Source organism: Cnephaeus nilssonii, assembly GCF_951640355.1.
Source record: "Cnephaeus nilssonii genome assembly, chromosome: 9".
NCBI classification, from domain to species: Eukaryota; Metazoa; Chordata; class Mammalia; order Chiroptera; family Vespertilionidae; genus Cnephaeus; species Cnephaeus nilssonii.
In genome coordinates this window covers 35,855,240-35,868,821 of record NC_137080.1, presented here as the reverse complement: position 1 = coordinate 35,868,821, position 13,582 = coordinate 35,855,240, and the positions used below count along the sequence as shown (strand labels likewise).

Here is a 13,582-nt window from a genome sequence, read left to right as displayed (position 1 = left end):
ATAATTTTAAATTTAGTTCATGTCCAGATTTTTATTATAAAATAATTTATACATACAAAGAATAGATTTATATATGAACACCTATGAGTCCATTACCCAACTAAAGAGCTAGATCATCATCAATTGTGTGCAATCTACCTTGTGCTGCTTCTCTACCTCATCCCTCTGCCTTTCAGGTTCAAACATGTCAACATATTTACAGTTTGTATTGGTTTCTTTTCTTTGTCCTCCAAAAGAAATACATGGAGTTGTAAAGAAATCATATAAGAACACGTGGGAGTTTACTTTTCTCTTTAAACATTGCATGTATTTAAGGAAATGTTTGGCGACACTATCTTTAACAGGGTGACAATGCTTACTGCTCTAAAATTCCACTAGATGGAGACATTTCATCATAAAAAACAATACTTATCATCTCCCTGCCTTCTCTTTTCTCCTCCCCATAACCCACATCCACTTGGGAAATGCTCCAAAATGGTGAGAAAAAAATTAAGTGCTGCAGCACAGACTTATTTTTTAATGCAAGATAACCTTCATCAAGTTAGTTCTAATGGATTTAAATTAAGAAAAATGAAGTATAGCATCAATTTTGGGATACTTGGTAATGTCAGCTGGGGCAGGAAGCCAAAACATTTTGCTGCAGGTTGGGGCAAGCTCAGTCTTATTCAGGTGATCTTCTATTAATCAAGAAATTTCCATTTCAAATCCAGCATTAACTCTCTCATTCTGTTCTGGGTACCTAAAGAGTTTAGCACAAATTAGAATCCAACTATCAGCTCATTCTCAAGTCATGTACAGGAACTCATGAATTTCTCTTAAGTGATTCCATTAATCTCATAAGAGTTTTCAGTTACTCAGGAGAAAGATAAAATCCTTTTCTCTTTTTCTAGGCCATCTAGGATCACTGTCTTTATCAAAGGAGATATGAGGTGACAAGGACACAATGTATTAGGTAGTAAACTTAATTATGTGGTGCCCAGAGAGGCTGGCACAGACTCAAAACATCTATCAAAAAAGTCTTTTGAGCAAATAAATAAGTCATCTTTTTAAATAGCCCAATTCACCTATATATTAATAATACACTCTTTATAATTCATTCACTTGATTTAGGAAAAGAGGGTCTTTACTGTGCTACCTTTTATTTCCTTTTTGAAAATACGTTTTTATTGATTTTAGAGAGAGAGGAAGGGAGAGAGAGAGAAACATTGATGTGAGAGAGAAACAATGATTGGTTGCCTCCCGTATGTGCCAACATGCAGCCTGGGTATGTGCCCTGACCGGGAATTGAACTGGCGACCTGATTTCAGTGCATGGAATGACGCTCAACCAACTGAGCTACACCAGTCAGGGCCCTTTTATGTCTTTACTTGAGTAATTGTGAGTAGCATTATTAAAGGTGCATGTCTTTAAACTGTTCTTACAGTTCAGATATTTCATTAATTTAAGAGTTGATGAGCTTTTCTTTAACTGTTATTCTTTTTTTTTTTAAATTGATTTCAGAGAGGAAGGGAGAGGGAGAGAGAGATAGAAACATCAATGATGAGAGAGAATCATTGATCGGCTGCCTCCTGCACACCCCCTATTGAGGATCGAGCCAACAACCCGGGCATGTGCCTTTGACTGGAGTTGAACCTGGGACCCTTCAGTCTGCAGGCTGACACTATCATTGACCCAAACCAGCTAGGGCAACTGTTATTCTTTAACATATCCAAATATATGATTTCAGCCCTGGCTCTGAATAGCTTTTAAGTTTTCACAACAGCTCCCCCTGTTCTTCTAATTTAAAGATTTATTAAGAGTGTAGCCCAATCCCCAAAACTGCTCATAGGGCTTGAGGTCCCAGGAGCTGGGAGCCCTGATGGAGCCAGGAAGTGGTATTTGCAAAGGAAGGTCAGCCTTGATCTGACCAGCTGTGGAGCCATTTTATTTTAAATGCTGGATTCTTTCTAAATTGACACTGCCCATCCTACTTTCAGAGAGCATGATCCATAACAATTTTATCAAATGTTTAGGTGGGGCGCTAAAGCAGGGCTTCTTCTTATCCTGATGAAAAGCATTTGAAAAGAGTCACTACCCTAGGCAATGACCCCAGTTCCACTGTTTATTATGTTTTGAAGAATAGCTGTTTCTAGGTGGTAAGTCACTCACCATGAAATGAGAAAACAGAGAATGAAACAGATGAATTAAACAAAGATATTTTGCAAAATGGGTTCAAGCTTAATACTGTCCAAATATGCCACGCTGAATACTTACTACAGGTCAGTGAAGGACCACCCACCCCCAGGCTGGGCGGCAGTGCCATTAACTCTGGGCACATATGCACACACACAGATCACATGGTTCACGCTGCACTTTAAAACACAAAAGCCAGCCCTGTGGCCTCCCATTTCTGCCTCCAGTCAGGGAAAGGAGTGGGAAGACACACAATGGGAGGTGTGGCAGCTGCCCCAGGGAGACAGAGCCCATCCTTCCCTCTGCCAGGGAGAGGCTGGGGGAGGGGAGACACATGCCATCTGGCTCTGTATCGCTGCTTTGTTTTTCCTTCATGATTTTGTCTTCCCTGTTATTACCCTTGACTTCAGGTTATTGCATTTGTTACAAAAACCTTCTTTCCCCCAGAGCCTTTACATGGCATGTAGAATGAGGAATTCCACTGGCAAGAAGGAAAAACATTAAAGGGAAAAAAACCTTGTAATATTTTCTTCTAAGAGAACAGGGTCAGAGGCTCAAAGCCTTCCATAAACATTAAAGGCAAATCACAAAATATAGATTGAGATAGATCAGATCTTGTTTTGAGTGTTTCTCCAAAATTTCAATTTTGATTGAAATTTTAGATTCTATCCACATTACCAAAGGAAGAAGGCATGGCTTTGACTTCGGCAGGACTGGCTTGCCAGGCGCCTACAACCTGGCGCCAAGCCCACTCGCAGTGTGGAGAGAACCTGCCGGAGAACTGGGAACAGCACTTGCTGCCACTCCTTAGTTCTTATCTTTCTGGATCTGGTTAAAAGTTCTAACCAACTCTGGCTTTGAGGGAATATTACATGAAATGGGGAGGGAAAATGGAGTGTATTTCAAAGTCAGTAGACTCTGACAAGAAACATTCATCTGAGAATCAAACTAACAGTAAGGTATCGGATATCAGAAGAGATCAAAGCCAAATTTTCTCCTCCCACACCCCCAGCCAACCTTTCACCCTCATGTACCTTGAATGGTTCAGTCCCCTCTGATGGGAGTCTCTGGGCCTTTCCAAGACCAAACCTGACACTGTACTTAGGATGCATGCCCACGTGTCACTCTTGGCTCTGGCACCTGCTAGCTCCTCTGTGCACCTGGGCAGCTTCCAAACTTGAGCCTCTGGCTCCTCATGTGTACAAGGATGACTATGAGACACACCTCAGGCAGTTGTTGTGGAGAATAAACGTGAACATTTGCAACTTAGCACATGGCTGGCACATAAGGAGCCTTTAATAAATGGCAGCTGTTCACTATTTCCAAGAAAATTCCTGGGGCTTTTCCCTTCCACGAGATGTGGAGAGAGTGGCTGGGACGGAGACTGCACCTCGGTCCCCGCCACCTCCCACAAGGAGCTCCGAGTGTGCTGCACCCATGCTCCTTGGGAAGCAGAAGAGCCAGGCCTCAGGTCCTTCCACCATCATGAAATCCAGTTCGCTCAGGGAGCAGAGGACAGGGCAACCAGACTTGGGGCACAGGAAAGCTTCCAGGGGGGCCCCCACTCCTTCCCCACCACTGGGAACACTCACAGGAAAAGCTGAGGTGCAGGAGACAAGGCTTGTCATGTCAATGTTGGACACCTCCACCTTCTCCAGTGCCCGGATTTTTCTGGAGGGCACTCATGCATGCACACTGCCTTCACCGGACAGAAGCAATATTTAAAAACTACAGCGAGATCCGACCCCTATTTACTCTTCCTAATGGAGGTATTCATTGTAGTATCTGAAGAGTGAGTGATTCTCACCCTGGAACTTCCCCCATGGCCTGTTGACTGTTGTTCCTACAGCCACATTTAAAATGCACACATTGAAGTTACTCAAGAGTGGGCGAGATCACTTCTTCTCCCACCTCACAAAGATTTCAGTCACTCACAAATTTTCACTATGGGGCAACGCCTCCTCAGGCTTCACCCAACTGGAATGTTCAGCAGTTTTGAAAACAGAAGGAACTTATTGCCAGCCTTAAGCGAGGGTTTAGCTAGTGCAGCATCTGAAATGTGAAGAAAATCCCCAGGCAGAGGGAGGGTAGTGTGGGTAGCCAGGCCTGTGCCAATCATCTGAAAACGCAGATTTGCAGAGAGTGATGTGGGGGCATTTATAACCAAACCAAAACCAAAACCATCAACTCGGCTACTATGGGTAGCCTCCCAAAAGCGCCCCACACAGACAATGCCATATAATATGGCACTGGTCACAGACTCTTCGTTTCTCAAGTTAAATTGGTGTGAAGGGATTAACTGAACAGGGTTCTTCCAGCATTTAATACATCTGAAAAGGCGCAGCCTGGCAGCAAGGATATTTTCCCAATCTGAAAGGCACACGCTCCCCCTTCCTCTCCAAACTTACGAGCTGTTCAATATCTGAAATTTCTCTCCTTTGTGAAAACTCAGGTCATCTTCCGTCCTTGCTTCATAATCGTAAAGGGCCACAAACAGGGTCACTCCTGGAAAAAATGAACCGAAAGGGGAGAGATATCACAAGAGGAACTTAATTCCAAGAAATTAAATCTTCGCTAAAACCTCATTCTTAAAATCTAAAGCTAATCAGCACGGACAACACGCTGCGGCCTTGTAAGTAACGTGTGAACCCAGAGTCCCAGGCTGGACTCATGCCTTGGTCCTTGCGGGGAAGCATTGTTCGATCCCTCTGGCGTTGAAGGACTTTCCTCTATGCACTTTGGAATGAATCCTCGGGAAGAGACAGGTGTTAATACCATGTCCACAGCGAAGGGCGGCAGCAGTGTAACGCCAGATTTGCAGTTCCGCAGCAATCAGACACCCTTTCTCTGACACTTGGGGGCCCACGTTAGGTTCTGGTAAATGCATCCCTCTTCCCTGGCATAACAGGAAGGCAGGACGTAGCAGGAAACCCCTGCAGCTGGGGGCTGAGAAACCTCTGAAAATGTTCACTCATTAGAGGGTATCTTGCCCTTTGCATCTGCAATTGCTTTTGGATCTCCCGTCTCACCTTGATGTTGCCTCTCCTCACACTGACTTGTAGTTCTTGCGCTTCCTCATACCCACCCTACTCTTCTCTTCTGGTTGAGTCCCCACACAGGTCTTTCCTGCTTTGCGGAAGTTTGCTATTAACAGCACAGACTGTCCTGTGTCCCATCTGTCCCACTTCCTCCACGTAGTGGGCAGGACTCTGAGACAGCCTCAGTGATTCCCACCTCCTGGTATTCATGCCCTTGTGCAATCCCCCTCCCCTGAGTGTGGGCGAGCCTGCTGACTTGCTTCTAACCAATAGAACATGGCGAAGACGATGGGATGTCTCTTCAGTGATTAGGCTTCATATGATTGGGACTTCTGTCTTCCTAGCAGTCCCATTCTATCGTCACTTTGGCTCCAACACTTTCATGAAGCAAACTGCCATGCTGGAGAGGCCCACACGACAAAGACTGTGGGTGGCCTATGGCCAACAACCAGCGAAGAACTTAATCCTGCCAACGCCATGAGCTTGGCAGCAGATCCTTCCCCGTTGGATGGCGAGGCGACTGTAGTCCAGCCAGCACACCTAGATTGTAGCCTGTGAGAGACTCTGAAACACAGGACCCGGCTAAAGGCAGGACGTAGGTTCCTGACCCACAGAGACTGGGACATAATAAATGTGCATCATTTTAAAGTTGCTAAGTTTGGTGGTAATTTATTATGCGGTAATTGATAACTAACACACCCCATTTCTCTGCTCTCTGGCTTCTCATTTGATCTATACACCTTACAGTGCTCGGTGTGGATTGTACTCTTCACCAAGCTGCCGTTTTGCTGAGTGGGCGGTTCCAAGGGAACAGATGTGCCCGGGGGACTACTGAAGAACCAGAGAGGGAGGCAGGGCTCGTCTTTCTACCCCATTCCTGTGAGACCTCCCGTAGGAGAGCTGGCATTCAGAGGGTCTGACCCTGCAAAGCATGGCTCATTTGGCAACGGTCCTCCTTTCTTTAGATTTCTTTAAAAGGTTAGAAGAGAACTGGCTAAAAACAAAATAGCAGGAGCCTGTAAAGTCATGCTTATTATTTATTCTCATTGAACACTCTGCCAACAGATTCCTTTCATTACATAATTTAAAAACAAATCAAAGCTGCATTGTGCGTAAGACAAGCACACGAGGATGGACACTTCCACTCTCTCCCTTGACCAGCCAGCAAGTTCTCATAGGGTGTTTTTTGTTTGTTTTTGAAAAATATGTTTTTATTGATTTCAGAGAGGAAGGGAGAAGGAGAGACAGAAACATCAATGATGAGAGAAAATCATTGACTGGCTGCCTCCTGCATGCCCCTCATTGGAGATCCAGCTCACAACCCGGGCATGTGCCTGGACTGGGAATCAAACCATGACCTCCTGGTTCATAGGCTGATGCTTAAGCATTGAACCATGCTGGGCTCACTGGGTATTTTTATCCTTTAGAAACGGAAGGGAGAGTCAAAGGAGGTCACAGAAACACACAGACACTGTCCCTGGCCTTAATGTTCTGAAAGCAGTGGCGAGAAGAAAGACATGCATGTATAGTAAAGCCAAATAATGCAAGGCACAAAGATCCGCTAGTATTTGGGGATAATGTTTTCAACTTTCAGATTTATAAGGACCAGATGGCCTTTACACTAAGGTTGTCTCTGAGTACAGTATAGACCCACACATTCAAGACAAGTAGCTTTATGACCCCTCTGGTGACTTTATGAATGACACCTGTGGACACAGGGATTCATATCCAGCACCGACGAATGAATGAACAAAGTCAATGCCTGTATCAGCAGAATTCAGAGGCTTGTTGGCAGAGCACTCAGCAGGCACAGGGTGGATGGCTGGGTGCAGTGCTGGCTCTTTTTTCTCTCTCCTGCATCCTCAAGAGACTTTCCGAGACAGCCTGACAGCCTCTTTCCTCCCTCCCTCCATTCTAGGCGCCATTCCGGAAGGCAGGAAGGACAAGTAAGTGTACCTAGCATTCATTCACCCGAGCGAGGCCTGCTTTAAAGGGAAAGCTAGGCAACCATCACACAAGGACACAATGCCCAAAGCTCCGGGTCAGGTGCATGGATATACGTGCACTGCCCTCGTGCATGCAATGGGACAAAAACCCCGCTAACGTCTCAGTAATGCCAACTCCCCCAGTAACAAGGCACAAGGGGTCTTATATGAGACACTGGCTCCCGGATGAGTTGAGAGCACAATGGTTGATGTATATTTCCTTAAACGTTTGTAATGAACAAAACAATTTTGGAACAAATAATGTCCCATATCTAGTTACCATGATTCACATACTGGGAGAAGATTTGGAAGACTAAGGATGCATGAGATAACTTGCAAATGTTTTGGAAAACATATGTCTGAGAATGTATGCCAGATATTTTACAAAGTATTAGCTCAGTCAGCAAATGCACATGGCTGTGAAACATAGGCCTTGGTGGGAAAGAGAAGGAAACTTAAAAAAGAGAAAAATATCCCTTAAGGATACATACAATTAGTTTTAAAATACAGAAGATACATGGAAATACTTAAGGGCTGATAAACTCAGTCATAATGAACATAATAGGGAGGTCAGCGAGAGAATCAAAGATGACGAATGGCCAAAAAATAGTGCCGCCAAATGGCCCCACTGGCTGGGCAGTGACAGGCAGGCTGAAAATTAGGAAGGCGAGGGAGAAGACGCTACCCCTGGCTTTCAGCCGGGAAATAGGAGTGCCTTAATATCTGGAAAACTCAAAATATGTGCTCTCAGATCCAGTCCTGGAGCTTCAGATTCAAAAGCTCCGAGAGGGGCTCGGGCATCTGTATTTCGGAAAAGCTGCCTAGTTGTCCGAGCCAGTGAGCCAAGGTGGAGAGCCCCTGCCCTCAGTGCCTGGGAGAGCTGTGCCTCACACCCAAGCAGGCCTCACAGAGCAGCCACGCGGGGTCCCTGCACCGCTGTCTGCAGCATTCTGATGTGTATGTGAAACGCTGTTTTTTTTGTTTTGTTTTGTTTTGTTTTTTACAGCCCCTTCTCTGGTAGAAGATAGGTGGAAATTAATAAAAACTTAAATATGAAGTCCTTAGTCAAAAGGAGCTGGAGCACCAATCTTCAATTGGCAAAAGAACGAAGAGCAGCTGCCCCCTCCCCCGAGCCCTGTCACCGTTGGGGCTTACCTGTCCCTCCTCTCGTACGCAAGGTCCCAGTATGAGACGAAGAGTTCACACCCCCAAAGACGGTGAGTCCTTGGCCTCCGGCTGCGTGGAAGTTGTTGTAGTTTGGGATGGAGGTCACGCCGAAGCTGGGGTAGTGCTGAGGAGTGGGGTCTGTGCCATAGCGGTACCCGGAGCTCTGGTTCAGGCTGCCATCCCTCTCCTCTGTCAGTTTTGTTGCTTCTTTATCCTTACATTGCACACAGCCCATTATCTAAATTCCTGCCAAAACCAGAAAAGGAGGCACGTGAACTTGGATGCTCCTTCATTACCAGTTGCTTGACTATGAAAGAGGCCCTTGGATATCTCAAGCCTGTGAGGGCATGAGACAAAGCAGTGGCTGGGGTTGATAGTTAGAAGCAATTCCAGTGCCCTTAACTTGACAATCACATTTGTTCCCCATATGCTCTGAGCAATGGGATCAACACAGAGTTGATGTTCACCACACAGCAATTTTCCTCAAATGAGGTCTGCACACCTTAAAATTCTATGATATCACACACTTGCCTGGAAGCAGCCTAATAATACTTATTATTATGCTACTAGAGGCCTGGTGCATAAAAATTCATGCACTGGAGGGGGGTCCCTCACTTAAGCCCAGCCTGCCCCCTCTCACAGTCTGGGAGCCCTCAGGAGCGGGAGGTGATCTGGAGATCAGGGGAAGGCAATGCCCCCATCACACCTCTACTGGGGCCACTACCGGCAGCACAAGCCTTGGCTGGCCCTGGTTACCTGAGCCTCGGGCGGCCCTGGGCGGTTGGGCAGCCGCCATCCGAGGCTTGCCTGCACCTTGGGCTGGCCCTGGGCGGCTGGGGGGCTGAGGGGACTGGGGACTCTGGAGGCAGGCATGCAGGAGCAGCCGGGCCCATCTGGGGGTTGTCCTGGCCTTGCCACGCGCCTGCCGCCCCGGCGGGGCAGAGGGGACTGGGCACCACCATCTTGTGGCTGTGGGTGCTGCCATATTTGAGGGCATGGCAATCAATTAGCATATTCCCTCCTTATTGGCTGTGGGCGCTGCCATCTTTGAGGGTGTGGCAGTCAATTAGCATATTCCTCCCTTATTGGCTGTGGGCGCCATCATCTTTGCGATGGCATGAGGGTCAATTAGCATATTCCCTCTTTATTAGATAGGATTTTTAGTCATCTCCAAAAGTAACATATGCTCTAGAAAATGAGTCTACCACAGTATTAGAATAAAAAACTCCATCATGGCAAAGGACATTTAAAGAAGAGGGTAGAGCCCTGGCCAGTGTGGCCCAATTGGTTGGGCATTGTCTCATGCCTGGAAAGGTGGAGGGTCAGAGCACATGCCCAGGTTGGGGTTCGGTCCCCAGTCAGGGTGCATATGGAAGGTGGCCAAAAGATGTTTCTCTCTCACATCATGCCTTTTTTCCTCTCTCCCTTTCCTTTCCTTTATCTCTTAAATAAATAAATAAATAAATAAATAAATAAATAAATAAATATTCTAAAAGAGGGTAGAGGTGTGTTGGAAAAGCCTGAATACAGACCCTTAATGCCTTACTGTACTTCTTCACTCAGGGTACCCATTGTTCAAGACTCATTTGGTAAAATTTAAGCAATATGATAATGATAAGTATCAAAATGAAGCAATAGTTGCTGGATAAAAAGCTAAATTGGCAAAAACTAAGAGGTCAAATTGTATCAGGAACAAAACTAAAACCTGCAACTTAACACCTTACATTTCCATTAGCTTTTGGCATCTTTCAAAAACATTTAAAAAGCCATTCCCATGTTCTAGGGGTAGTGGTGGATAAAAAACTCGAGTCTTTGCCACCCTACCCTCCTCCAAACCTACTTCTCCTGAGCTCCTAATCTCAGTAAATGGCACCAGCGACGACCCAGTTGCTCAAGTCAGAATCCTGAGAAGCTTCCTTATTTGCTTTTTCTTGTTTACTTCTCCCTCTTCCTGTCTCACACTCTACTATCCAAACATTCTGAGTTTCTCAGGTCCTCAAAGGTTCCATTTTTTCTGCTCTCCTATAGGCCTTGGAACATGGCCTCGAATGCTCTTTCCCTCTCCTCTTTGATACGCAACAGATCCTTCAAGTCCCAGATAAGACACTGCTTCCTCTGCAAAGCCTTCTCTGATTCTCCCCCTCCAGGCTGGGGTGGTGCTCTTCTTAAAGTGTTCCCATGGCATCTCGATTTGCCTCATATTGGCACCTGTTGTGCCCTATTAAAACGTGGCCTGTTTACTTGTTTCACTGCCCGATCAACTGTGAGTTCCAGGAAAGCAGGGCCCTGCCCATTTTTGTCATAGCTATATTGCCAGTGCCTGGCACATAGTAGGTGATCAATGAAGAGCAATGGAATGAGTGAAGATTCTCTAGCCCACTGTGTTTCTCTTTCACCCTTTCTTTCTCTCTGCATCAAGACCAATCGTTCTTCCAGTGACTTTTATCAGAAGTTTGCCCTGCATTTTTTACTCTGTTGGTGTGTGAGAGAAGTGAAGATGATTCAGAAATACAAGGCAAGTTGGTTAAATGACCCCACTATGGACTAAAATATCCTGTCAAGCTGACAGTGGGGAGGTAGAACGTGCAATGGATGTCCCTGGCAAAACTCTGAGAAGCGGCCCATTTGGGACCAAAGAACCAAATAAGAAACACATGACATCATGCATAATTACATATATTCACCGGGGAGGGCACAGCTGGTACAGGATGGGAATGGGCTTGGTGCGGTGAAGGAGAATGAAAAAGCTAGCTTTCCCACAGGATCCTGCAAACCAAAGTGGGGAGTGCCACGTCAGACATGGAGGCTCTCGGGGGCACTGTTGTGCGCACTGCTTTCCTGCTGGACGGGGCCATGGAAGCAACCTCCGATTGTTCCAAAGTCCTCTCGCATTGCATGTTTCAACAAATACTTATTGAATTGAATGTCGGTTCCTGAGAATGGAAATATTTGGAAATGAGCCGCCTACTGCTTGAGCTGAGATCACCAAATCTGGAACACATTTACTTGTAAATCATTTGAGATTAACTTAGAGTATACTGTGTCCAACATGCTCTCTAACTTACGGTAAATGAATATGATTTTAACAAGTTTCCAAAAGGAAATGCAAAATATCTCCAAGATGTCATCATTTGTTGCTGGTGTTGCTTCATAAGACTGAAAAATGTCTTGCTCACTTTAGATTAACTCTTTCATGGTGGAAAGTTACTCCAAGCTTTTACAAAGAACAGACAGAAGACACTTCTTGTCCCGGTGTTTTTTGTCAGGGATCTCACTGATGTACTGTGCCTCGAGGATGTGAGACCTGAATCACAGAATAACATCCATCACACCAGTGGTTCTCCGCCAGGTCTGATGGAGGGATGTATTCTTTCTTTCTGCATCAAGACCAAATGCCTGGAGGAATTTTTGGTTGTCACATCTCTGGAATGAGAGGTACTACTGGCACCTAGTGGGAAGAGGCAAGGATGCTGCTAAACACCCCACAGTGAACAGAATAGCTTCCAAGGACGAAGGGTTACTTAGCTCTAACTGTTAAAGTGTGGCAAGGCTGGGAAATCCTGACTTATGGAGGGGAAAGGTTTATACCTTTGAAACAATATAACAGCTGTTTCCCTTACAGGTATATGATTAGCATGTGATCTAGAATGCATTTCTTAGGAAAATAGGCTTGCTAGGTAAAAGGAGGCAATTAAAAAAATAGACATGAAATGCTCTGATTTTTCTCTAGAAGCTTGTCTCTGTGATAGAGAAAATAATCTAAAATTGCCCTGGCCCGTATGGCTCAGTTGGTTGGCGTGTCATCCTATACAGCAAAAGATTGCAGGTTTGATCCTTGGTCGGGGTTCATGCGGGAGACAACCGATTGATATTTCTCTTTCACATAGATGTTTCTTTCTCTCTCTCTCTCTCTCTCACTCCCTCTCCTCTCTCTAAAATAAGTAAAAACATATCCTCAGGTGAAGATTAAAGAAAAAAATCAATGAGAACTCTCATATACTACTCTTCCAATTCTAACAAAACAAAACAAAACAAAACAAACTCTATTATAAGGATCTTGCTGAAAATATGAAAATAGGACCCTACATCTAACCAAACTAAGAAAAAAAACAGTCTTTCAAAATCTACTAAAATAAATGAGTAACAGCTTACATATAATTCTATAAAATAGTGGAAGGAAGTAATAGTGAGTTCCTTAAAGACAGGGATTATTATTATTTTTGTTTCCTTATTATATCCCTAGTGTCCAAGACAGTGCCTGGCACGCTGCAGGAGCTCAATAAATATTTGTTAAATGTTTAAATACAAAACAAAACAAAACCAAAAAACAAACACGCAAAACTCAATTCATCTTGGAGAAAACAATTCTCTTTTATACAAGGGACAGCTCCGTTACCACTTCGTGCATTTGGAATTTTGAATAAGGAATGTTTCCGCACAGATCTTGCTTATTCTTTTCCTTTCATTGACAAACATGAAGACTCTGAAATAAATCAGTAAACGCAGGCTCAGGCCATTAAAAGCTAATCACAATGAAAATATTTGTGTAAGAGCTTGTGGTCTTCTTCCTCCCCCTTAGGGTGGCCTGACTAACCATTCCCTGATGGAAGAGCAAAAGATGCTATATGCGTTGTGCTCAATGTGACTTCAGGCTCCTTGCCACGAGGCAAACTTCTCAGCATCTGAGTTAAAACGAAAACATTCTTCATTACGCACAGTTTTGTGGTGGGGCTTTTATGGCCAACGCTGTAGGTCCACGATGAACTAATGCACCACTATACTTGCTCAAGATATGTGGGGCATTGGGAAACTCTGAGTAATGCCATTCTGAAAGAGCTAGGGCCCTGGAGTTACTCTGATCAGTAAATCGCACATCATGAACTCATGACCATCTTTCTCTGCATGTTGCTGTGCCTAGAAAAACCGATGGGCAAGCACTCTGACAAACAGGATCTATAGCTATGGATCTCCCTATGTGCCAGTCCTGCAAACTGAGGGGCTCTGTTTCTGTAATGCATGGAAAATCTGATTTGCTTACAATTTCTTTAGTTTGGTGGATCTTCTCATATGTGCCAACAGTATGAAGCAACTCCAGGAAGAGTTGCTAAAGGGAGATTGCAAGGATGGTCACACCTTGCTCCTGTGAGCCTGGCAGACGCCATCAATTGACCAGAGCACTTTCTGGTGCTATGCCATGTGCAGCCCCAGAATCCGTCTTCA

The 13,582-nt window shown here is 44.9% G+C and overlaps 1 protein-coding gene across 4 annotated transcripts in view; it reads right to left on the bottom strand.

Moving 5' to 3' along the window:
* Positions 1-13,582, bottom strand: part of FYN (FYN proto-oncogene, Src family tyrosine kinase) — a 207,267-nt gene that overhangs the window by 47,887 nt on the left and 145,798 nt on the right. For all 4 annotated transcript variants that reach the window (XM_079779968.1, XM_079779967.1, XM_079779966.1 and 1 more), the window contains 2 exons: positions 8,351-8,608; positions 4,581-4,677 (listed from right to left, as the gene is read on the bottom strand). In XM_079779968.1, the coding sequence (XP_079636094.1) occupies positions 4,581-4,677; positions 8,351-8,597 (344 nt within the window). In that variant the 5' untranslated portion in view covers positions 8,598-8,608. The remainder of the gene's footprint in view (positions 1-4,580; positions 4,678-8,350; positions 8,609-13,582) is intronic.